At 35.4% G+C, this 26,374-nt stretch overlaps 2 protein-coding genes and 1 long non-coding RNA gene across 4 annotated transcripts in view; 1 reads left to right on the top strand and 2 right to left on the bottom strand.

The window, feature by feature from the left end:
- Positions 1 to 225: 225 nt before the first annotated feature.
- On the top strand, positions 226 to 26,029 carry LOC139778502 (uncharacterized). Of its 2 annotated transcripts, none has more exons than XM_071716442.1 (6): positions 226 to 600; positions 19,706 to 19,962; positions 20,328 to 20,597; positions 23,800 to 23,930; positions 24,128 to 24,293; positions 25,008 to 26,029. In XM_071716442.1, the coding sequence occupies exons 2-6, from the start codon at positions 19,708 to 19,710 to the stop codon at positions 25,398 to 25,400; spliced, it is 1,215 nt and encodes a 404-aa protein (XP_071572543.1). In that variant the 5' UTR covers positions 226 to 600; positions 19,706 to 19,707; the 3' UTR covers positions 25,401 to 26,029. The 2 variants fall into 2 exon arrangements, with proteins under 2 accessions (XP_071572543.1, XP_071572542.1); XM_071716441.1 differs by lacking the exon at positions 226 to 600 and adding an exon at positions 15,683 to 16,055.
- The window catches only part of LOC139778505 (uncharacterized), a 31,126-nt gene continuing 9,656 nt past the window's right edge, over positions 4,905 to 26,374 (bottom strand). The window contains exons 4-5 of the long non-coding RNA XR_011719579.1: positions 5,224 to 5,335; positions 4,905 to 4,937 (exon numbers count right to left, since the gene is read on the bottom strand). This is a non-coding gene — a long non-coding RNA (uncharacterized lncRNA). The remainder of the gene's footprint in view (positions 4,938 to 5,223; positions 5,336 to 26,374) is intronic.
- LOC139778504 (uncharacterized) lies at positions 12,742 to 15,570 on the bottom strand. The gene is made up of 4 exons (XM_071716443.1): positions 15,334 to 15,570; positions 14,231 to 15,101; positions 13,921 to 13,992; positions 12,742 to 13,089 (listed from the first exon to the last, which is right to left on the bottom strand). The coding sequence occupies exons 2-4, from the start codon at positions 14,518 to 14,520 to the stop codon at positions 12,966 to 12,968; spliced, it is 486 nt and encodes a 161-aa protein (XP_071572544.1). The 5' UTR covers positions 14,521 to 15,101; positions 15,334 to 15,570; the 3' UTR covers positions 12,742 to 12,965.

Below are 26,374 nucleotides of genomic sequence, written 5' to 3'. Positions count from 1 at the left end.
GCCGGCCGGAAACTCACCGAGGAAGGACGGCCGACGGTCGAGTCACGCTGGGGCCCATAGCCGGGGCAGCCGAGCACCTAGCACGAAGAACGCGTAGCCCGCAACGACGGATGACGGCCCGGGACACGGAGGGACCGAGAAGGGGGACGCCCCGACGAAGGTCCCCGTCCCACGATAAAACCACTACCGGAGTTCCGCCACCGGTCGACAGGCCACGGCCTGTCCAGCCTGGCCGTCGAAGGACCGGTCCTCGAGTCGCGGCCTGGACAGCCGGACTCGACGCGGATTTGAAACACCCGCCGGTAGGTGGAGGCGGATGTGAGAGGCGCCCGGCCGGGCGCAGCAATCGCACAGGGCGCAGCAGGAGTCGGGTGCGGCGGGCGCGCGAGGCGCGGTGATCGCGCGAGGCATCTGAAGACGGGCGCGGCGATCGCACGAGGCGCGGCAGTGGTGCAACCCCGGCGCGCAGGCGCGCGGGCCCAGCGTGGTCCCGCCGGACCGGAGAGAATACTGTCGTGCGAGCCGAGGTTGAGAACGGTACCACCCAGCCCCTGCGAGCGATTCCGGAAGAAGGCTGCCGGCGAAGGACGAAGAAAAATTGTAAGGCCACTGCTCACGCATCCAAAGTAAGATCGCTGCGATACCGAGGCCCTCCCGGGAGTCGCGTTGTGCCGCGAGAATGTGTTACCGCTATTAGAGAATCGAGAGAAATACCGCGGGAGGGCCCGGCCGAGAAAACGAAAGTTGTGCTGCCCGTCTCGGGGATTCGGAAGTGCGGCCGCCGACAGTCAGCGTTTCGTAATTTGTATGATTTCCGCGTAATTTGAGTCGTTCCGTTCCGTGTGATTTGTGATGCGTTTAGTTTCGTGATATCGTTGTGAGACCGGGAGCGTTTGATGTGTCGTGAGATTTTCGCGAGATAGTTGTGAGGATTCGGCGGAGTTTCGCGAACGGGAAGATGCGCTGGGCGTAATCGAGTCGTTCTAGGCGGGGTGCTCTTCGCACGACCGGGCACCGTATCATCGCGGGGCCGGAGCGTGGCCTCCGCGTGATCGCGTCGCGGCGTGCGGGGCATCGTATTGTCGTATTGCGGACCTCGCGAGGCTTCGTGCATGAAGGCCGAGATCAATCGCGGGGTCAATCTGGGACTCGCGTAATCCGGAGGGATTCGCGGTCATTTTTGGGAGATTATCGTGTCGTGTGTCGTTGCATTCATGTAAGTAAGTGTGCGGCGATGCCGCGAAACCCGGCGAAATGTTAATGTATCGTTTGCGTGAAATGTGTGTCGTCTCGCGTAGAATGCCGTGTCGCGTTAAAAATATTGTAGAGTAGTGTGTCGCGTTAGAGTATCGTCGCGTAAGGTACATCCCGCGTTAATGTATCGTCCCGCGTTAGAAATCCTGTGGAAGATCGCACTTCTTTGCTTAGTAAATATACTTGTTACTTAATTGGTTTTATTTCTTTGTGTGTCGATTGCGCTGCGCTCCCTCTCCTCCATTCAACCGAGACCCACCCGCGATCTCGCGTATGGACTGCACGCCTGAGATATTTCGCGTTTATTAGAGTCGGAATTCGAGTAACGTGGTGCGCGTATTCGCACCTGGCGCCCATTACCGTAGTAGAGAAAATTGTCTGGTCGAGCTACCGTCTTGCTACCGCTGACGTTCGGGAAATATTTGGAGCAAGCGACGGCGCGCTCCTCCACGGCCGGCGAGACCGTGAGGACATCGTCGTCGTCGTCATAAGTGCATACCTATTTTATGGATTAATTGCATTTCTAGATATAACATTTGTCAGAATAGAATTGATAAAAATATCTCTCTTTGTATTTTGTAAATTAATTATTAAAATTATTTTTTATACAATATGTTATTTTAAAATTACACAGCCTCACAAAAAAAATTTTTTTTCTGTCCGGCGGACCGGACTAGTCAATTCTTACGTATTTTGGGTCGCTGAATCCGAATCCGAGGTCAGAATTCAAAAGTTGGTTCGTGTTTTTTTTCTAATCTCAAAAAACATACTTTTTTAGTACATTTTGAGCCGTAATGAAAAAACGCGAGCTAGTTTCGAAATTCTGACCGTGGATTCGGATTCAAAAGCTTGAATTACATAACAATTGACTAGATTTTTTAATACAAAATGGCAGATCCAATATGGCGGACCCAATACGGCGGATGTTTTTTCAAATTGATCCGATTCGCTTGAAACTTGGTACTCGGGGGTTTTTGTGGTCGCTGAGTACGAATCTGATGTCAGTTTTCCAAAATTCAAAATGGCAGATCCAGTATACCCGATGAGTTTTTGAAAATTGACCAGATTCGCCTAAAATTTGTTACTCGAGGGTTTTTGGGGTCGCTGAATACGAATCTGACGTCATATCATAACATAATCACACTGAAAATGCAGTTTTTCCCACATGACTCTGAGAAAGTACAAATCTTATATATTTGACGTCCAAGACGGTAATAGTCAAAGTATATCCACCCTGGCGAAAATGAGAAGTTTCATAAACGTTTGTTTGATGTTTACGTGAGCGTTTGCGGAAGTTCGTTGAGAGTTTAGAAACGGTCAGTAGAGAGTTCGTAGAGCGGAAATTGCAACGCTGCAGCGTTTGAAAGGCGTTTGTATATAGTGTTTTTGAGAGTTTGCACAGCGTTTACATGACGTATGACGTTTGCTGAGAGTTCTTTAAAACATTTAGAGATCCTCTGTTAAGCGTTTAGGCTGCATTCGGAAACGTCACCCGGGTACACACGGGTATACTCCCTTCTCCTTCTAACTCGCTGAGATAGAAAGAGAAGGGAGTATACTCGTGTGCACTCGGGTGACGTTTTCGAACGCAGCCCTGATAAGTCGAAAGCGTTTGCTTTCATCATTGAAAACTGCGTGCAGCCTCTATTGAGCTTATGGCCCTAAGCAGAATGGCTGTCTTGGCAATGTTTTATGCCTTAAGTCTTTGTCCCTAAGTTATGCCTTAAGTCTTGGACCTAAGTCGTCTACAGACGATTCCGAGTCTCGACATCGAACTCGCAAAACTCATGTTCGACCGTTAGACGCCGTGCCGTCGTAAGCGGTGAGATCCCGACGACGGGCAGAGGCGCCGTACGGCAAACCGGGCTCGTGCGACGACCGGCCCGCGAAGACCGGCCGCCTAGTAGTGTGTCACATTGTTTTGAGCCTTTCGACTCACGATACTCCTAGAGATATCATTGCCACCTTTGACTAGAGAGGATACGTCCTTAGAGGCGTTCAGGCATAATCCCACGGATGGTAGCTTCGTGGCCCGGTTCTGGGCCCCTGTACTGTACAGTATTGTGCGTTACATAAGACAAAGACTTAAGGCATAAAACATTGCCAAGACAGCCATTCTGCTTAGGCCCTAACGGGCGTTTACTCTTGTTGTTAGAAGAAACGGCGTAAAGAGCGTTAAATGTTAAAATCTGCTTTTCGCCTCGCAGGGGGTCTGCTTATATACGCGGCTGGATGTATTTTAAATGCGAGAAAGATACGCTGCCTAGCGACATTGTTAGAAGAACGTTTGCTGAACAAAGGGAAAACGCTTGTGTTACGGAGTCGGGAAAAGCGTTTCTTGGGCGTCTTTAAGCCGTTTGCGTTAACGCCTTACAAATCGTTCACTGCGCCTCTACAATTCGCCATCAGAAGAGCGTTTGCTGAACGGATTGAAAACGCTTGTCTTACGGCGTTGGGAAAAGCATTTGCTAAACGTTTGAAAAATCTGACAGCAAACTCTCTGCACGCAGCGTTTACTGAGCGTTCTCTGAAAAGCGTTGCCTCAGCTTTTCAGAACTTTCATGAAACGTTATATACAGCGTTTTAATAGAAGCTGCACGCAGTTTTCAATGATGAAAGCAAACGCTTTCGACTTATCAGGGCTGCGTTCGAAAACGTCACCCGAGTGCACACGAGTATACTCCCTTCTCTTTCTATCTCAGCGAGTTAGAAGGAGAAGGGAGTATACCCGTGTGTACCCGGGTGACGTTTCCGAATGCAGCCTAAACGCTTAACAGAGGATCTCTAAATGTTTTAAAGAACTCTCAGCAAACGTCATACGTCATGTAAACGCTGTGCAAACTCTCAAAAACACTATATACAAACGCCTTTCAAACGCTGCAGCGTTGCAATTTCCGCTCTACGAACTCTCTACTGACCGTTTCTAAACTCTCAACGAACTTCCGCAAACGCTCACGTAAACATCAAACAAACGTTTATGAAACTTCTCATTTTCGCCAGGGTGGATATACTTTGACTATTACCGTCTTGGACGTCAAATATATAAGATTTGTACTTTCTCAGAGTCATGTGGGAAAAACTGCATTTTCAATGTGATTATGTTATGATATGACGTCAGATTCGTATTCAGCGACCCCAAAAACCCTCGAGTAACAAATTTTAGGCGAATCTGGTCAATTTTCAAAAACTCATCGGGTATACTGGATCTGCCATTTTGAATTTTGGAAAACTGACATCAGATTCGTACTCAGCGACCACAAAAACCCCCGAGTACCAAGTTTCAAGCGAATCGGATCAATTTGAAAAAACATCCGCCATATTGGGTCCGCCATATTGGATCTGCCATTTTGTATTAAAAAATCTAGTCAATTGTTATGTAATTCAAGCTTTTGAATCCGAATCCACGGTCAGAATTTCGAAACTAGCTCGCGCTTTTTCATTACGGCTCAAAATGTACTAAAAAAGTATGTTTTTTGAGATTAGAAAAAAAACACGAACCAACTTTTGAATTCTGACCTCGGATTCGGATTCAGCGACCCAAAATACGTAAGAATTGACTAGTCCGGTCCGCCGGACAGAAAAAAATTTTTTTTTTGTGGGGCTGTGTTATTTTTAAGTAATGTGTAACTGATCGATTCTAAAATAATTACTTAAATTATATCTGCCACGTAGCTACGTTGATTCTGTAACAAATAAATATATCAAATTTATATTAAAATAGTGTTCAAAAAATCTAATGTTTTAAAACATAATTCTTATGCGCATTGAATGTTTTATTCATTATTTAATTAGGTATTTATTTAAATAATTATATATTTTCGGAAAATGATCTTTACAAGAATCAATTTTTATAAAATACTAAATTACTTATTTTCTTCTAACTTACTATTATTTCTAAATCATGGTAAAGCAAATAGGCTCAATAACAAACAAACAAAATTATTCTTACACAAAATAAATAATATTTACCGCAAAGTTGTTTCGCTGGCGCCCGATGCCGCTCCCAAGCCTCCTCCTCCTCTCAGGCTGTCCTCTCGAGTTGTCAGCTCCCTCGATGCAACACTTTCCGCGTCGTTATCTTCTGAAACATATAAATAAATGATTTGATATTATAACTAATTATTACAGTGTAACAATAAATACAATCAATAATTATAAGGGTATTCTAAATAAATCATGATTATCAAGCTTATTTGCAAATAAGCATCATGTTGTATGGAGTAGAAGTATGGGGATGGAGAGAATGGAAAGAAGTCGAAGCGTTACAGGAAAGGTACATAAGATGGATCCTAGGATTGGACAGGTGTACTCCAGGATACATAGTCAGAGAGGAGGCAACAATAGAGAAGATAAGCCTAGAAGCAGGAGGGAGAGCGATAAGGTATCAAGACAGAATAAAGAACGAGTCAGAAAACGTGATACTAAAAGAGTGCAGAAGAGAAATGGATAAGATAGAATGGGAAAGTACAAACTGGGGAAAAACAATGAAAGAACTGTATGAAGTAGGAGGAACGAGCCGTTGGGAAAGAGAAGCTAAGGAAAACAAAGGAATAAATACAGTAGAAGAATGGATCGAAAAGTACAAAGAAAAGCAGCTGGAAGAAAGGAGAAATAAAATAGAAAAGTCAGTTTTAGCGAAAGAATACAAAAGGTGGAAAGGAGTAGGAAGAGCGAAATACTTGGGACAGAAAGGAAAAGGAAAACGACTGAAGATTCTAGCCAGATTCAGATGTTGCAACGAATGGAGAGGAAATAAATACTGGGAGGAGGACAGTAAGAGAGAATGTAGATTGTGTGGAGAGAAAGAGGAAACCTGGAACCATATTCTGACGGAATGCATAGAAACCAAGGCAATGGGATTACCGGAAGCAGTAATAATGTCAGAAGGGGGAGAAGGAGTGGAATAGATGTTGAAAATCATCAGAATGAGGAGTGAGAGAGAATTACAGAGAGAACGAAAGAAAGATAAGCAGGATGAAGAATGAAGAAAACACGGAGAAATGTAGAGATATTCTTTGTAAATATGTATAGAAATAAGGAAAAGTTAAACCATGTATCCCGAGAAGGGAATCATTATCATTAAATAAAAAAAATCAATCAATCAATCAATCAATTAAAATATGTTATAAAATATCTGATTATAAAATATCTTCTGCTTCCTTATATACCTATTTCTTAATTTTTCTTATATTCTTTCTTATGTGTAGCATATGCACGTTAAAAAATCTCTGCATATTATTTTATGAAATATTTAATCTTAGAAGCAGACCAAACATACAAATCTCAGTCTATTTAAAAAAATTTGCGTCTATTAAAAAAAATTATTATTATCATATGCAATATTAATAATTATTTTCTATTTCTGTTTTACAGATATAGATACTGATTTATTTTTATTTCACACAGATATGTACAATACATAAATATTTTATTTTTCTCTTATAGTCTTCCAGTCCTATCCTGAGATACGAAAACCATGAAGATATTTAAAAACTGTATATTCTAAAAGCATCAATAAACTTACTTATTTTAGTTTTATTTTATCTCTTCCTCTTTTTTCATCATTTACAGATCGCTACCATTGCTCCTATTTTATTTCGCTCATAAAGCTTCCTCTATGAGGAAGCCAAACTAATAAATACTAATAATTATGCATCAAATAAAATACAAGCTTCCTCATAAGAGGAGCTTTGTGAGCAAAATAAAATAAAAGCAATGGTAGCGATCTGTAATGATGAGGAAGCAATGTGCAAGTTTCTAATTTGCACACTTTTTATTGATTTTTTAATCTTTTTATATTTATCTAATTAAAAATAAACGATATAAGGCGTTATACCATAATCCAAGTTATTGACTTTTCCAATCTGAAAAATCTTTCAATTAAAGATTAAATATCAGATTAGATATTTTCAAGATTAAATGTCAGATTCAATATTTTATCTTGATATTTTTTACATTAATTATTTATTCTTAAAGAGATAACAGGCAACAACGGCATGACTTGCAATATCAGATTAAATATTTTATTCTTAAAGAGATAACACGCCATAGCGATACAAGTTAAAATTATTTTTTAAACAAAGATATTTAATAAAATGCATCAACGAGCTTTTATAAAGACAGTACAATCTTCTTTTGTTTAATATTAAAATTATATGTAAGTATTCTTTATACAATTACGAAAGTATGTTATTCTCTAACTTGCTTTTATAAAAATAGAATAACTGGTGACTTCACGTACAATAATATATTATCAAGTATAATGAAAAATTTTACTTATACTCTTATATTACAAAAAGACGTATATGTATGTATATGTACGTACATAAACATACATAAACGTGCATAGACAAGAATATGCAGAGGTTTCATAAATATAATTATTATATCTATTATATATAATTAGAGTACACAATGGTAAAAGTCTGGGATATAAGGAAAAAGCTTCTGCTGTAAGGTAAACGGGTAAATATCTATTATTGCATCATGATAAAATTTTTTTTATTACTCCAATGCTGCAATGCCACGCTCATAATCCAATTACGCTGTCAAATCGAGTAACATGATATAATCAAGATAGAATGAGACGGCCCTCGCGGGTGTTGACGCAATGTGATTTCTGCCCAGTGCTCTGAATGTCAACGTGAAGAAATTCAAGCAAGCGCGGGTAAACGGTGCACCCTTTGCCGCTTACCCATAAAACGGCCGTGCGGCTGCCCAATGCCATAGTCTAAGATCCGGTATAAGAAATTTATTCCCTCATTTGTTATTTATGAATGATGAAAAATATATGCTAGATAACATATACATTGATACATCGCAAATAGGTTGCCGAGCTAAATCGCCTTGGGATAATGTTAAATAATTAAATTTTTAATTAAATTTATTCGATCAACTTCCTCGATTGGTTGTTTATAAAAATTGTGCATTAGTTGAGAGAATATACCCGAAGGAATTGGAAAAATAAAGGTTGCCTACTTTCCCCTCTGCGCAGCTGTGGAGTTGCCAGGTATAAACAGGTGAGTAAGCGTTATTAATATACTCTCATCAGTTATTTAATCAAATTATTATATCAAATGAAAGCTTATTTAATTCACAATCCAACCGTATTAGGTTGCCTTATCAAAAAGTTGATTGCATCCATGGTTGCCTAGATTTTAGATGTACTCGTAGAAGAAAAAATTCAACGTGTTCAGGAGTTTACTGCCCTTCTGTATGGGATCAAGCATTGTGATAACATTAATGACGCTAGATATCAGCTGTTCCAAAAAACATATGCAGCAAACAATAACAAAGAGCAATTTATGAAGAAGATTAAAGGCATCGACTCCAATCTGATTCCACCATGCTGGATCTCCCTCAAACAGAAAATTTTACGCACAATCTATGTAAATTCAATGTGGCTTCATGCAATAGATGCATGCTGCGTCAAACTAAATCCTGAAGATTGTGGTTGGTTTTTGGATGGCTATTTGAAGCCTACATGGTTCGTAGGGGACCCAACACCCTTACAAGTTGAGGATATACTCAGAGAATCAAAGGAAAAAGAAAACGATGAAGAATTAGAATTAGATTTTGACGGAGGCATTTCTGACGAGTCAGAATCAGAATAAGTTTTTTACATAAAAATTTTTTACTGAGATATTTTGCTATTAATAAATTTATGTATAAACAAAAAAATGTTGATATCATTATGTGGTATTCTATCTGACTTTTACTAGTATTTAATCCGCACTTACACGATCGGAAAAATATCCTTTTGAAAGATGTACATTTTAAACATAAAAACTTATTATTTCATAATAATGTATAATCGCTGATAAATAAATGTGAGTGAAAACAAGTTTATATCGTTGTTAATATTTAATCTGACTTAAATCCAGTATTTGATCAATGGAACGCGCTTACGCTATCGGAAAAATCTTCTTTAAAAAGAACTCGCTTCATCTTTTTCTGTCGCATAGAGTTGCGCGCGCAACGCTTCTCTGTCATCTCAACGCTCGCGCTGAAAACTTTACATCTAAAATCTAGGCAACCATGATGCAATCAACTTTTTGATAAAGCAACCTAATACGGTTGCATTGTGAATTAAATAAGCTTTCATTTGATATAATAATTTGATTAAATAACTGATGAGGGTATATTAATAACGCTTACTCACCTGTTTATACCTGGCAACTCCACAGCTGCGCAGAGGGGAAAGTAGGCAACCTTTATTTTTCCAATTCCTTCGGGTATATTCTCTCAACTAATGCACAATTTTTATAAACAACCAATCGAGGAAGTTGATCGAATAAATTTAATTAAAAATTTAATTATTTAACATTATCCCAAGGCGATTTAGCTCGGCAACCTATTTGCGATGTATCAATGTATATGTTATCTAGCATATATTTTTTATCATTCATAAATAACAAATGAGGGAATAAATTTCTTATACCGGATCTCGGACTACCAGGACAAGCGCTGGGTAACGGATGCCGCCGGCCGTACTGAACAGGGTAGCGCCTCGCGAGGCGAGCGCGGCGTGCTCGTACGTGAGCTGTGCCCAATACGAGCGGGGTATATGGCCCACCACGTGCCGTATATCCCTAAGACGCTTCGTCTGCTGCCGAATCCCGGATCCCCGGGCAACCGATGAGCGACGCGTGAACAGCGCACCTGTGCGTTACGTGGTAGCTGGTGAACACGGCACCGGCGACGGTGACTCGTCAAACGTGAGTGAGGTACACTCGACACGAGTACTACGGGGGTAGGGAGCCCCACCGGGAGGCTACCGGTGCCCTACCAGATGGTGTCGGACTCGTAGGGGTGGTGGTTCGCATAGCCGAGTGAGCGGCATGGAAGGCCTTGTGGGTTCGCGCTATGAAGCTCATGTTGCGTATTACCTGTAAAAGGGGTACTATGGTACCCCGGTCCTGTCAGTTTGAGCTGATCTAATCCGAGTAGATCACGTTCGCTGCGGAACTAAACCCTGCTACCTGGGGAACAGCGCAGGTACAATAGTGAGTCATAAGGGCGTTACGGGAAACCGTGTCTGCCAGTGGCCAGAGGTGTCGGCTATACCGGGAGTATGTAATCTTCGGGTATGTATCTCTGTAATGGGCAAATCCACGGTGGCGGGTTCCGTTACTGCTGTGCAGGGAAGTACTGATAACGTCGGTCACACTCCGACCACGGGGAGGATTCTGGGGGGGCTAACCGCCCCCCCAGACCCCCCGGTGCGGTCGTAGCTATGACTCTCTTTACAGTAGCCAAATGCCTCGTCATCTAATTAGTGACGCGCATGAATGGATTAACGAGATTCCCACTGTCCCTATCTACTACCTAGCGAAACCACTGACTAATCACAGACAACGATGACTTACGCGGATGTCGTAACGTTTACTGTGTGATTTTATAATCGCGTCAATTAACTTCCTGAACAGCGAAAAAATTTGTGCGAATTGTTGGAGAACAAAATATCATCTGTTATACATCAAGATTCTATTAGAGATTGCGTGCGATTATGAAATGCAGACTACTTTCTTATTCATCATTTGCGTGCAAATAATTAATTAATTTTATATATTACAGTCTTTTCTTTATATTATACTGTATAATCACGTATTAATTTGAATCTATATCGTTAAGTTAAAAATGTCTAATAAGCATACTTTGTATAAATAATCTTATTGTTTGAATAAATGTTTTGAAATATCATTTTCTGTGATTATTGTTATCGTTCATCGTTATAGTATCGATATAGTATCGATATATTGTTATCATTATACGGAATAGATGAACACATTTTGATAATATATGCCCAGATAGCAACGTGTTTGCATTGTTGCTAGCATGTTGCCGACAACATAGTATGTGTTGCTATCAGAATTGTGGCAACTGAGTCCGCATTTGTCGGCAAGTTGATGCCTTCACGATATAACAATTTTGCATAGCAACTTGCCAGCAACTTGTTGTCAACTTACGCTGCGGTCTAAAATCGTCTGATTCAAAATTCGAGCTGTTGCTGTCATGTTGCTGTAATAATTCATAGAATCACACAATGCTGTCATATTGCTGGCAACGCGAAGTAAATTTGATGCTGCTCTCTTGCCGACAAATTGCTGGCAATACATATATCCAATGTTGCCTGCATGTTGCTTCAAATATTAAATTACTCGAAATCAATTGAAGCAAATGTACGGCAAGTTGCCAGCATCATAAGCAATCACAGGTTGCGCGATTTTGTTCAGACACGCTTTGCTATATCTGGGTGATTGCCCAGACATTAAAATCATTGCAGAAATATTTTAGCAGAAATATTTAACTTTTTTTCCTCATAATTTACTTTCGTTATTTGCTTTTTTTATATTATATTATATTCTAAATACACGAACTGTTTCTTATTACGCATTTAAGATTACGTACCGGAAATTCTCACGATAGTTAACATGTTATCAACTTTTTATATCTCAGTTCCAAATTTACTAAATTATTTTTGTAATAATCATCATAAAATTGTAAATGTCGAAATTTGATTAATATTTTAATGATTATTTAAATCTGAGCTATATTAACAGTACAGTGAAATGAGTTAAGTAGAAAAATGTTAGAGACGCATATGTTATCAAAAAAGTAATTACTATGTGGTTGAAAATGAAAAAAATATATATATAAAATTTTTATGTGATTTGAGAGATCAGTAGACAATTCATATTTTTACTTAACTTAGCCATGAAATCGAAGAAGAATAAATATTTTAAAAGAACAATAATGCGAAATATACACAATTTTGTAATAAATTAAATGTACATGCGGGCAAAAATATATAATAAGCAACTAATACATTTGCCACTTCAATTATCAGTACGTTGATGAAGTGTTGTTTCGCTTCATCTATTCAATAAAAGAACAATATGTATTGTATATTGACTAAAATCCATATATTGACGCAGAGTATGAAACCCGCGGAGATTTTTTTCCCCTTAAATATCACATATAAATTTCATATCCCGAGATAACGCTCATGATAGACGACTTTCGTGAATAATTCCACTATATTCTCGCCGTTCAGAAAAATTATTCAAGTTTAGGATAACGGTATTATCGACGGCGACGAATAATGCATGAATTAATTTTGAAAATCGTACTAGACCGGGAGCCCGCGACAAAATTTCTGTCAAATCTTATTCACCGCCATATTAATAGAATTAGTTGTTTTAATCGAGTAAGAAAGGTACATGATATTGGCGAGGTCGGTCAGCGGTACATAGATGCAGAAAATTATAACAGACATGTAATTTTTGAACGTGTCCTTGTCAAATCTTATTCACCTTGAAACTTGTTTGCTAGTTAGTTTTTAATAGATAATTTATGAAAAAACGTTTCTTACACCTGGCAAGCGGGACAAAATTGTTCTTACAGATTGTAAACAATGTAATATTTTACGAGGGTGATGTCAAATATTATTCACTTTGAAATTTATATGAGAGGTAAGTTTGAACTATAAATAATACGAAAAAAAAATTCTTACGGCTTGAACGCGGACCAAACGAGTTCTTACACTACTCTGAAACTAAAAATTAAGAGTGCCCACGACGCTCTTTTGCTACAGTGCGCACATGGTAATTTTCCTTTAATGTAGTACGTTAGTATATAAATCGGGTTTGTCACTTACGAACATGCAAAATAGATGGACAATAAAATGTGGAATATTTTTTCATTGTACATTATTCATTCTTTTTATTAAAGTAATTCATATAATGTATAAAATCAAATATTTTGATTTCTTTGTTTTCCTCATGAGCACTATCAGACGGTTGCGCATCACTCGTACATTCGATATTGTCATTGCTGAAAAAATATTATAAATCATTCAATGCATGCATGTATACAGTAAATTATGTCATGAACAATTTTGATACTTAAGGGAGGACACCACTGTAACTGCCCATTTTCGACTGCCTTCTTTGGTATTTTTTTTTTAGAAAGGAATAAAATATATGGTCAAAAGAACTTTTAGGCTTTATTAGACATATATTAAAGTATGTAAAAAAATTTTTTATTTGTTGAAAAAATACAAAATGGCGGCGCACGAGTCGCTATAGCACTTATTGGTTTTCAGCCAACCCTCTCCGCGGCACGCAGTAGAACTGTCGTAAATTTGATCCTGGAACAAAAAGTGAAATATTTTCGTTAATTATATTAGTTTTAGCAGTAAAGTACGAGGGGAAATAAGAAAATATTAAAAAACAAAAAATAGAGACGAGTTTGAATAAAAAGTTCGATTTTTCGACCATCGAACTTTTTATTCAAACTCGTCTCTATTTTTTGTTTTTTAATATTTTCTTATTTCCCCTCGTACTTTACTGCTAAAACTAATATAATTAACGAAAATATTTCACTTTTTGTTCCAGGATCAAATTTACGACAGTTCTACTGCGTGCCGCGGAGAGGGTTGGCTGAAAACCAATAAGTGCTATAGCGACTCGTGCGCCGCCTTTTTGTATTTTTTTAACAAATAAAAAATTTTTTTACATACTTTAATATATGTCTAATAAAGCCTAAAAGTTCTTTTGACCATATATTTTATTCCTTTCTAAAAAAAAAATACCAAAAAAGGCAGTCGAAAATGGGCAGTTACAGTGGTGTCCTCCCTTAAACAAATAATTCTCTGATTCTTACCTGGATTCCAAATCAAGTGTATCATCATCGCTAGGCGCTTGTACCCTTTCGGAACATTCTATACTTTCGGAGCTATAAAAAATCCAAACGTAATTTTTATTAAACACCGTTTTTCGTGTCTTCTTAATTTAATAAAGTAGACGTAAAAAGAACAGTTTACTTTTTGCTAGCGCGTATAAACTCTGTATTTCAAATGTATACAAGGACAAATTCGTGAAAATAAAAGCTAACCGTTGTATTCGAATCGTCAGGTGAACGACCCTCTGTTTACGCAACATGAAATTTTACTTATTAAACGAATTAAACTTACCCTCTAGAAGTTGATGCAACTCCTTCGTCAATTTCACGAGATGTCGATTGCTGTGGTTCAATTTTTGCATCTTTTTTATATTTATTATTTAATGCAGTGAAACTTTGATAGCAAGCGGAATGATATCCTTTACTGGAACTATTAATTTTTGGTAGCGTCACATTCGAAAATTTTAACTTGTACTCTTTCCGAATATTTAAAATCGGTGCACACTTTTCTAATTTTTCGTTTGTAAAATCGAGAATTTTTTGAGACCTCTTGCCGCAGAAAACACAGACTTTCTTCGACATATTTCACAAGAATATGTGTTTCTCTCACAACAGACACGAGAAGAATAAGGTTCATAAGTGACAAACCCGATTTGTATACTAACATTAGAAGAAAATTACTGTGTGCGCACTCCAGCAAAAGAGCGTCGTGGGCGATGTTTTTAGTTTCAGAACAGTGTAAGAACTCGTTTGGTCCGCGTTCAAGCCGTAAGAATTTTTTTTTCATATTATTTATAGTTCAAACTTACCTCTCATATAAATTTCAAAGTGAATAATATTTGACATCACCCTCGTGAAATATTACATTGTTTACAACCTGTAAGAACAATTTTGTCCCGCTTGCCAGGTGTAAGAAACGTTTTTTCATAAATTATTTATTAAAAACTAACTAGCAAATAAGTTTCAAGGTGAGTAAAATTTGACATACCCTCTGCTTTTTTTTTTACTTCCCCGCAGGGGTTGTCCCACCCTCCAGGTGTAAGAAATGACTTTTCAATATTAGAAGGATGTACTCTATCGAATATATAGGGTTTCCCGATGAATAAGATTTGACAGAAATTTAGTGTTACGGGCTCCCGGTCTATACATCCTCACAGGATTAGCTATTATAGCAAATTTAATTGTAAAATAGGGATAACTAACATTTTTTGCAGCAAAAGCAGTATTTTTTGCAGCGAGACCTATAATTTAGCAACAGCAGCAAAAGTTTAACAAAAAGTTGCTTTAACAAAAGGTAAGCTTTTTTTTCTGTGCAAAATCTGATGAATTTCATGCATTCTTCTGAAATCTTTCTTCCTTAGTATATTACATATTTTCACACATTCATATACCTACCTACAATATATACTCATTTATAATTTCTTTTAACGTTTGCCAGTCTTAATGAAACAAGAGTATAGCACAATTAAAAACCGCACGTGTTTTTTATTGCCCCAACCTGGGGACCCTCTCTAAATATAAAGAGCTAGGCAAGCAATATACTCTCGGTGAGTTGCCATCCCATCTGACATCCGAGAGGTGGCGATCGAAATCTGACAAAACCGTCTTGGTCGGATTTGAACTCGGTTCTCCGGCTCACTAGACCAGCGCAAATCTCTGCGCCACGATTGCCCCCCTCTCTTGCCTCAATACCAGGATGATAAGTGCACGCTTCTACTGCTTCTAACTGCTTGTCGTATTCAGTTCATGATCACACGAGTGTTATTATCGCTATATTATCTCATTTAAGCTAGCGTCTATTGGTTTATTGAGAGATAAATCGACATGTGTTTAATGTTGGCTGAGTCTCAGTTATCTAAGAATAAATCAGAAAGTTCGACGATATAAATGGTGACCAAGCAGATTATATGTCGTATTCGTGACAGTCGTCATCTGCAGTGCCTAATGAAAACATACGTATACTCGCAATTTTATTCGAGAGTATAAAAAAATGCACTGATGTAGATATAGCCTGTCACTTATGCGTTCTGCGTGTATCACTTCGCGGGCTTTACGAAACGGCACAGTGAAGTGAGCATTTAAGTGAAATAAACAACCAAAGTCGAAGCAATTTACAGGTCAGTGTGTCGATTATTATCAACGCTCTGTTTTCCTCAAAATGATATTTAGTCGGAATTTATTAATAAAAATTTTAGATAAAGCCTTGTAAAACATGTAATTATAGTGAACTCACTTATACCGTATTATATTTAAAAAATATGAGATCAACTTGCTAATAATGCAATAATATGTGTATAGGTAAATATGAATAAATAGGAATAAAAAGCACCTGAATAAATTATATGACACATAATTTAATATAATTTAAGAAAATATGATTTTACAAAAATGCTACATCAGTGGGAGAATCTCAAACTCATTCCGTGTAAATTGCATGAGTCGCGTGAGTTTGAGAGAAGAAGAGTTTAAGTTGTAAACATACATAATGCGCAAACATTATAAACGCGATTATAAGTTCTTATGAGATATTTCTCTATCTTATAGACAATATTTTAGAACGTATAAATAATTTTCCATATCTTTAAACAATCTTATACTTTATAAAATATAATAATGTAGAAATCGAATATCTACAATATATAAATCGAATATATCTGTCTAACACAAATAACCACTTCTCCTGTTTACTTTTTAAGTTAAACAAGATAAGTCATAACAAATATCATTTCAATTTCTCAATGCAATATTAATTGTTATACGCTTTTTAAGATTAACAATCCACCTAGAAATTATTAGTTGAATTGACGTCAATTGGATCGATAAATAGTTGATGTCAAATACTAGTTTATTTGATATCTTTGTCATCTTCGACCTTGCTTTGTCATCACAATTGTTTCACAATTGCTTTTAATTGAGAAATTGAGACTATTTCTGTAAGATTTTTATTGTCTTTTGACTAACTCTATTTCGAATTAATCCAAAATCGGAAAGCATAATATATACATATATGTACACAATAAAAAATTTTGTGTATTTTTGTTAAAAAAGGTCCTTGTTAAAATTTTTGTGTAAAGTAAACAACACATACATGTGTAGATTTAACATATGCCTGCTATGTTAATTGAGCTTAACAAATGTAAAATGTAAAATTACTAAAATAATTTAAAAAACATGTTAAAGTAATACAATTTAAACATATTTATTAAATGTGTTAAAGATTACAGAAAAAAAGTGTTGATTTTACTCTATAACAGAAGTGGGAATAAAAATTTACAGAAAAAGAGTGTTAATTTTATTCTTACAATCTTAACTTCAACATAAAAGTTATGTTAATTGTACACATAATTAACCTCAAACTACGATCAGAATTACATTTCCTTTCTGTGAAAATATTTTAACATAGTATCGGTGTTACCATTTAACACATCCATATTATGTTAAATTAACACAAAAATTTGAGTGAACCGTTTGGGACATGTGATTTATGTTATATTTAACACAAATTTTCCAACTGTGTATATTACGTATTCGATGTGAATAGAAAGAGAAAGAAGAGAGAGGTGGGAATTGACCGAAAGACAGAAATATTATAAAAATATCATGATTACTCAATTAACATAAAAACAATTACAAAAGAACAATGTATGGTGAATATAATGAGGCCAAAGATGACAAAAATACTAATCAGTATTCGACATTGACGATTCATCGATGCATCAACGTCGAATGCATGATGTCGATTTGATTAATCATTTCTGAATGGAGAAAAAATACTATACTACGGCACGAGATATTTTAAATATGTGTGTATGTGTGTGTGCGTAAATATAATAAGCATACAATATAATTTTTACATATAATGATAGTAATATATTTATTAAGATATTATAGTTTAAAAAGTCAATTAAATAAACCGAACATTAGTTTGGTATCAAGGCTCATTCAAAAAAATAAAAAAGTTAATTAGAATAATGCAGCATGGTGATATTAATAAATGCATTCACGCAGTAACATAATGTTAATCACGATTTCATATATCATAAAAGGACCGTCGCGCTTCGCTATAAGATCGTGTACATTAAAAGTTCAGTTAAAACATTTTTGCCTATCTCTGATCGTTTCGATGAGATATACGCTTAGATTAGATAAGAACATAAGAAAATACTCTTATTTTTATCTGTAACGTAACATACCCAAAGTTCATCAAAATTGAGGAGAAAACTTGGGTTTTTTTTTTTTTTAAATAAGTAGATTTAATCTAACAAGATTCATTTGAGTGTTATAACATGTACTTTATGAGTTTGCTGTGCAGCAAATATAATTAGCGCGATATTTTTGTTGCTCGACGACTTGAGGCCGACTTTTGATGCCTTTAACAATTAAGCAATATAGTATGCTATTCTAATTGAAATGTATTAAAATATTAAAATAAAAATATATAGAAATCTGTTGTGAATACTTCTTAGGAAAAACTATAATAATGGTAATATAATAGAATAAACAATCAAACAGATTTACATACTTATTATGCGACGTACGTGGCAAATTGATGATTATTGACATTGAAAATTGTGTAAAGCTATTAATTTTTATAGTAGGTATTTTAAATAAATGAAAAGTAACATATTAAGACGTATCAATGTAAAACATACAACACTTTTGACTGAATAATAATAATTTGACTTTGATATAAAGAAATTAGGTTCATATTCTTCAATAGCGTAGTGACTTTACTGCAAGTGTATAATCATATGTTATGCTTTATCTAAGCACGACATACGCGATTACGTACTTGCTTGAGCAATTATTACGTCAAATGAATAATTTTCAACTTTAATCTTATCTCGTTGTTTTTGTTTTCGTAATAATTAATGTTAGCATGTTAGAGTTATATAATGTAAAAATAGTACAACTAAAAAAAGAGGTATTACACAATTAAATATATTAATAAAATATATCAAAATTCTCTTAAATCCATTTTAATCGATTTATTACATTAATCATTGCAATTAAGATGTATCATAATTTAATTAAAATAACATTTATTTGAAGTCGATTAAAGAATAAAAAGTTTTGTCATTTATTTGCATTTCTGGCACTTGATTAGTAAACCATTTTCATTGTGATTTATATCATTTGCTATAAATTATTTATATATTATTAAAATTATATGTGTTCCTCATAAGTTCAGTCATTAAACGTCCATCTAATAATGGGCGGATTTGATTCTGAGAAAACCGCGAAAAACATTTCTGAGAAAACTCATCAAGGTGAAATATGCATATGGCCGATGTAATACGACCACAAGTACGCACGCGATCGCGGCACGCCAGACGCGTCGTTTGACGCAAATTTCTCGCAAATACCGCAACTCGATCACATGCGACGGGATCTCAACGCGGAACGTACGTATGCCGTTGACCAAAAAGGGAAAAGGGAAAAGCGGCTTTCCATTACGCTCTTAATTGAAACAGCTCTTAACTCAAACGTATAGGAGAATGCGCGCCCGTCTTGAATATCGACGGATATGAAGAAAAAACGACGGTAAAGCGGGCGGGGAAAGAAACGGCGGAAGGGGGGCGCGACGAAGGGAAGGGTGGAAAGGCCGGAATGAGTAGAAGGGAGCCGGTTGAAAAGGGAGAAAAAAACGTGATAAATCTCGCTGCGAACAATAAGTTATCGTAAAAAATCATTTTCGCGTTTCGTGACACGGCAGGAAGAACAATGATTTATCGAAAAAATTTTCCAATTCCAATTCCAATTTCAGAAATGGCCCTAGAGACACCGGCATGGCTGAATCAATGCTTCGTAGAGAAGATCCTGCGAAAATCAGAAGGCGACAACTCGATTCAGGTGATCGATATATTCTCGAAACCGGCCACAGCTAAGGGTGACAACTACTTAAGCGACATGATTAGGGTTACTGCCGAATTTTCGCGTGACCAAGGCGACAGTAAAATTACGGAGAAGAAATCAATCATTGTCAAAATCTCGCCTATAGCTGAAGGCATTCGTCAGGACCTTGTAAGTTGATTCAACTAATATAATATTTCTAATACAAATAAATCAAATTAAGTGTCAGATTCTACTATTTCGAAGTAGATTTCTAATAAACAAAAAGATCAGGACAATTATTTTTGAGGCAATCAGTGACTGAAAATAAAATTATTTTTATCAAGTTCAAAGAAGCACATATACCTATATTTAGAAGAAAAGATATGCTTCAGTCATTTTAAAATCAATTTTGATTTGCGGAATAAAATTGTTATTTATTTGTCATTTCTGAGAAACCAAAACTTTTTATTTAAAGCCTTACATCGCAAAACTAATTGCACGCTTGTTTGATTTTAAAAGATTTTATTTGTTAATCTTAAATAAACTTTTTACAGATCGAATTATCAGGCGTCTTTGACATCGAGATATTGATGATGTCAGATACCTTGGATAAAATGAATAAGTTGTTAGGGCCGGAGCATCGCTTAAGCGGGAAGGGCCTGTACGTGCAAAATAAAAATCCAACGCTTCTGGTGATCGAGGATCTCGCGCCTCTCGGCTTTCGCATGGCCGATCGTCTGTCTGGTCTTGACCTAGCTCATACCACATTGGCGCTTGACGGACTAGCCAGGTTTCACGCAGCTTCTGTAGCCATATGCGAGAAGGTAAATCACTACGCGTGACTCACTTGTAATGTCTCATTGCGATTATCACGTATTCAGGTCAGTGCAGGCACGAAACCATGGACCATACAAGGTGCAAATTTCCATGTTAATATTCCCTGAATGATATAAGTAATATATTTATATGGAAAGTCATTTTGTATTGCATGCTAGGAGACTTCTTGCACTATATTATACGAATATTGCACTATATTAAACACATTATACATAGTCGTCGGAAATATTCAAATGTTTCATATAATAGACATTAATATATTTTAAAGCGATGAAACATTGATTGCTTCAAATACTATCAAAAGATAAGTTTGAAACTTGTAAAGCTTTAGGACAATGTGCTTTTAACACTTTAGATCCTATAGAGAAGTAGGTTCTAATTAATTATTTTAAAAAGGTACAAATTTTGTTTTAATACCGTGTACAAACATATTGCCCAACTTCATATTAAATTGAATTTTCTTGTTGCATAAATGTATAGTGGCGGGCAAAGTTTTTACGTTTTATAATATTAAACATCACAGACGCGCGCTACGCGCGCGCTATTTATTTTTAATATTTCACTGTTACTATTAACTTTACACTATTAACCACACAACTGTCAAAATATGCCATGACAGCCGCTCATGAAGTAAGCGCAACAAGAGAACCAATCGACATCGCGGAAAAGCGACAACAATATTTCGATAGATTCGAGTACCGATGACATGCCCTTTTTAGAAGAGGAGAGAAAACATATTAGCCCAGTCAAATTAAGATTTTTGGATGAAAAAATTGCCGGCAAGCTGGAAATTGGTATACAGGTTTATTTTAGTGTTCTTTTAAACATACTAAAAGTCCCCATACATAGAGCGTGAGCCGGCTGCGCCATCTTGAAAAAAAGAGTACAAAAATGGGTTTTTTGCGAGTAACTCGGAAATTATTAGTTTCACGGGAAAGAACATTCAGAGCGAAAATGTAGCTGATAAAATTCCTCGCAATTTGGTTTTTTGTAGAACTTCGTACGACCATTAGTTCCCGAGATAGATTTTTTTGAAGCATCGGGCAAATGAGGAAAGAGCTGTTTCTTCGAGCGTTTTTTCAAAATATCTGTTCTGGCTGTCCGAAAGTAAAAAATGCATACAATGAAAGTGAAAGAGAATTAAATTACCTACAAAATGCATTATTTATGTTATACCGCGCGACTAATATTTCTGGAAATATTACGGTTTAAATGAAATTTTGACTTTCGAAAATTATGAGAATAAATATTTCCTCGCAATATAAGTCGGAAATGGGTAGTCCTACGTAAAAAATTGTTAAAATCAAATAGAAAGGTTATTAAATTTTCATTATTTTGGTTTTTGACCGATTTGCATACGACTAATAGTATTTTTGACATCCGTAAAAGAAACGGTTTTTAGGTACACTTCTCAAAATGGCGGACTTCCGAGTTATCTTTTTTAAAAAAATACACATGTTTCTTGAAGTTTATTAAATTATCTTTAAAATGATTTTTTATTTGACCTTCTGTGATGAATACTTCCAGAGATATAGCCTTTTAAATATTTGTTTATGTTAAAAATTTCTTAATAATTTATAGTTTTTTTTACAAAACATGACATAAAAATACTTTAGAAAAAATAATATCGACATTTTTTCAAAAGTTTATATGCATATGTATGTGATCCTGCAGTGGAACCGGTTTTGAAATGAAAGTTTTTAAAGAATTGTCATTTCAATTATGCCTTTCTTAAGAGTTTTCGTTAAAAAATGGGGTTTGCCACACTTTTTTGTAATTTTCTCAGCTTCTATGAGAGATACGTACAAAATGTTTCAGACCAAATTTGAAGCTTATAAAATTTCCTGAAAAACAGTATATTTGGCATTAATATGTGACCAACAATTATACCAACAACAGATGCTAGAATAATGTTGCTCTTTTTTCCTCAGTTTACCGTAATTTTTAATGATTTAAATATTGTCGAAAAAATTTATTTCGAAATTTTTGCGGTCGGCGTAAGTTTCAAATCTCATTATACATGATGTAAGCTTCCCGTTGGTCTTTGGGTTAAATTTTTAAGACGGGTAGTATTCGAGATATAGGGTGTCGAAAGTGGCCGCAACAAATTTCTGTTTCATATGCAGAGGCGAGCACACAGTGCAAGTAAGGGATGCATATTTATTGTTGATATACTAATAATTAAACCAATAAAAACATAAAAAACTGCGTACATAACCTAAAATAAAATTTATAAAGAAATATTAATATCAAAACGTAAATATAATAAAATACAATAATAATAATAATAATAAATAATAATAACCTAAAAAAATAATACAATAACTATTATTACATATTATATAAATATTATGTATGATGTAATATGTGTGCGTGCGGGGGAAGCTTACTTTCATTGTACTACACAAGCGCATACGTATAACTCCTGATCACTTGACTATGACATCACATTCCAACCATACGTCAACACGTTACGAGCAGACGAGCAGATCGGCTTTCCGACTTTCCACTCTTTCCAGTCCCGAAGCACTCATCCATAGCGTACCTAACGGAGATCGTGAGAATTATTAAATTGTATTTGTTATGCCGCTGATGATGGCTCAATGCGGAGCCGAAACGTTCGGACGAAGATGTAAGAAGAACTAATAAATAAATTTTAATTTATCACGCACAAATAACCTCGTTGACTCTCAGATTTAATTTTTAATGTTTATTATCGGGAGTCCTAATTATTTGATTTAATATATCAAATTATTCTCTTACAATTAGTACCTAACTACTTAAGAAAAATCGACTTTTCCTTGACTAAAATATCGCGTATATCAAATACCTTCGAAACTAAAGCAATTAAAAAAGAAAAGCTTTAAGCTTTTAGCTTAAATGGACACGTATGTGCCTAACTAATTGTAAGCAGTAAGTTCTTCTACATTTACGAAATCGTAATTTGTAATTTATATTGAAATTACATTAAGAAATTGTAACAAATAGTCCTCCTCGTAACTATCTTCAAGAAAAAATGTTCTCTAAATTTGTTAAGAAATCACTTGAAATTAATGTCGTAGATTTTTTTCTATAGCCTCATGTATACATGTTCCAAATTTCCAGTCCACACTACAAACTTATTTACTAAATTGTATAATTAAATAAATAAATATCAATGTTCTTTGATAAAAATATTTTAATATCTAGGAACCAAAGCAAAAAGAGATGTATACGAAAGGAATGTTTAACGATCAGTGCCCGCTAGAAATGCAAAATTTTGACGTTATGACTCTTAAAGCTTTAGCAGATGAGGTTGCAAATTGGCCAGGAATGAAAAAGTAAGATTTACATGAATAAACGCAATATTTATTAATCTAATTCTTAATGTTTAAGATAACAGAAATAAACATAATAAGCAGAAACTGGCAAATATATATATAAACACAAATTGTTGTTTAGAATATACAGCAAATATTTATGATTTTTCCATAATTTTATAGAATTCCATGTTTATGTGACTTTTATTTATTGTTAGATACTCGGAAAAAATTGCTAAACTCACCGACCACATATATAAAATAGGAATAGATGCATCCAAGTTATGTGAGGATGAATTCAATGTTATTAATCACGGCGATTTCTGGGTAAACAATATGTTGTTCAAATATGACAATGATGGCAAACCTGTTCAGCACATTTGTGTAAGTACCACCACATTATAAGAAATCATGTATTTCCTTTAAATACAAGCTTATTGATTTATTTATTATTATAATCACGATTAAAATTTAAGATTGAGTGACAAAATTCGTGAAATCTAATTTGTACCTGCATGTAATGACATAATTTATATTGTTGAAACAGCGTATTTACTTTAAAACTATATCTTAAAAGATTAATTTTGAAAAATGTAAAGCATCGTGAGCATAAATTAAATATAAATAGGTATAGCATCGTTTAGTCACTTTGTTTTAATTATCTATATTTCTGAATTTTTATTATCATTTTTGTAGTTGAATGCAATGCAAGTTGCAGTTAAATGCAAAATAAATTTACATAAAAATTAACAAAATGAATAAGACATAAATATATAATATTCCGAAAAGTATACGGTATATGTTAACGCATTTTAATGATTCGCAATATCGACTTTAGCGATCAAGACAAAGAGGCAGCGCTAATATAAGATACTTGAAACTGCAATATATTATGAATAATGCATAAATCCAGTTTGATCACATTCAGGTACATCCGCCACCTGTCTGCCGGTGTCATGCGCGCGAACTCTCAACTTTCTCGCCGCGACTTCCTAAACACGAGTCCCACTTCTTTCCCGGGGCACGGATTTCATTTCCAATTCAATTGCCAGGAGCTTAAAAAATCAATCGATCGACATAGTTTGTTTGATATTACAGGTGGATTTCCAAATGTGTGTCTACACATCGCCGGCAATCGATCTTCAATATTTTCTCAATACAAGTCTTTCCCCGGATGTCATTGAAAACAAGAGAGATGTGTTATTAAATGAATATCTTGGCGCATTATCGGCGACTATGAAGCAACTGGGCTGCAAGACGCAGCCACCCACCATGGAAGAACTGAAAGCTACCCTAAAACGAAGAGCCAGTTATGGAATGATAGCATCCTTCTCAGTTTTACCGACAGTGCTGTGCTGCAAGGCTGAGGCGAAAGATGAGATCATGAATCCTGATACTTTTTCAAGTCCGGGTCTAAAGAGCGAGAGTTATAAAAAATTGATGATGAAGAGAATTCCAATGTATGACGAATGGGGTTTGTTGGATCTTTAATGAATACTTGACTTTTGTTGTAATAAATAATGTAAAAAAAATAATAATAATAGACATGACAAAGTACAGCAAATACATTAAAATGGAAAACAATAGAATAATAGAAATATTGGCGCGCTTTAAAAAAAAGTCATCATGGAATTTATATGATAATGACAGATCTTTTAATTTAAAAGATCAAAAATTATTTTTTTATGATGTAATATAATGTTTTCATATACATATATAATATAAATTAAGATTACTATAATTATATCGAGAAAAATCTGAGAATTATAACATTATATAAGAAAACTTAATTATTCTCTTTAATGGTTTTTTAATTAACTTTTACACTCTACTTTGTCATACGAAGTTACAAAATACTTCCTTTTACGATGCAAAATGAGAGATTATATAATGTTTGACTTCGTTGACTTGGATTAACATGGATTACTTCAATTATAGATCACATTAAAAAACATGGAAGACTCTACATTTTAATATCATTGATAAACTTGTTACACAGTTGCTTATATATTCGTGGTTAGACGTTTGTTTGACATTAATATTACCAAAACTCAAGTCAAATATATATATATATTGTTTCTTGTATGTATTCAAATTAAATAAACTTCAAATTAAACTTATTTATAAATTCTATGTATGATAAATCAAATCTGTCACTTACTTATTATAGATGATTAATAGTAAATGAAGATTCCCATTAGCCAACAATCAACGGTTCTATATAATGTTTGAATATATACGCCGTTGATCTTTGCAAATGTATAATAGTGATATTGATGCTTTTTAATCCGTTGAGATTATGATTGTATATATAGGTATAGTTCCAACCTGATTTATTCTAACTTATTCTAATTTTCTGCAAAAACATTCAATCGCTTTCGACCGCATTGATGTGTGACTGCAGTATTTGACTTATGTCTGAACATGTACTGACATCAAGACAGCTTTATTTATAAACTATAATA

This window comes from Temnothorax nylanderi, unplaced genomic scaffold, assembly GCF_030848795.1.
Source record: "Temnothorax nylanderi isolate EJ_2023f unplaced genomic scaffold, tnyl_v1.0 TNYL_tig0185_pilon, whole genome shotgun sequence".
NCBI classification, from domain to species: domain Eukaryota; kingdom Metazoa; phylum Arthropoda; class Insecta; order Hymenoptera; family Formicidae; genus Temnothorax; species Temnothorax nylanderi.
Note: the sequence above shows the minus strand (reverse complement) of the source record. Positions and strands in the feature narration are given on the sequence as shown.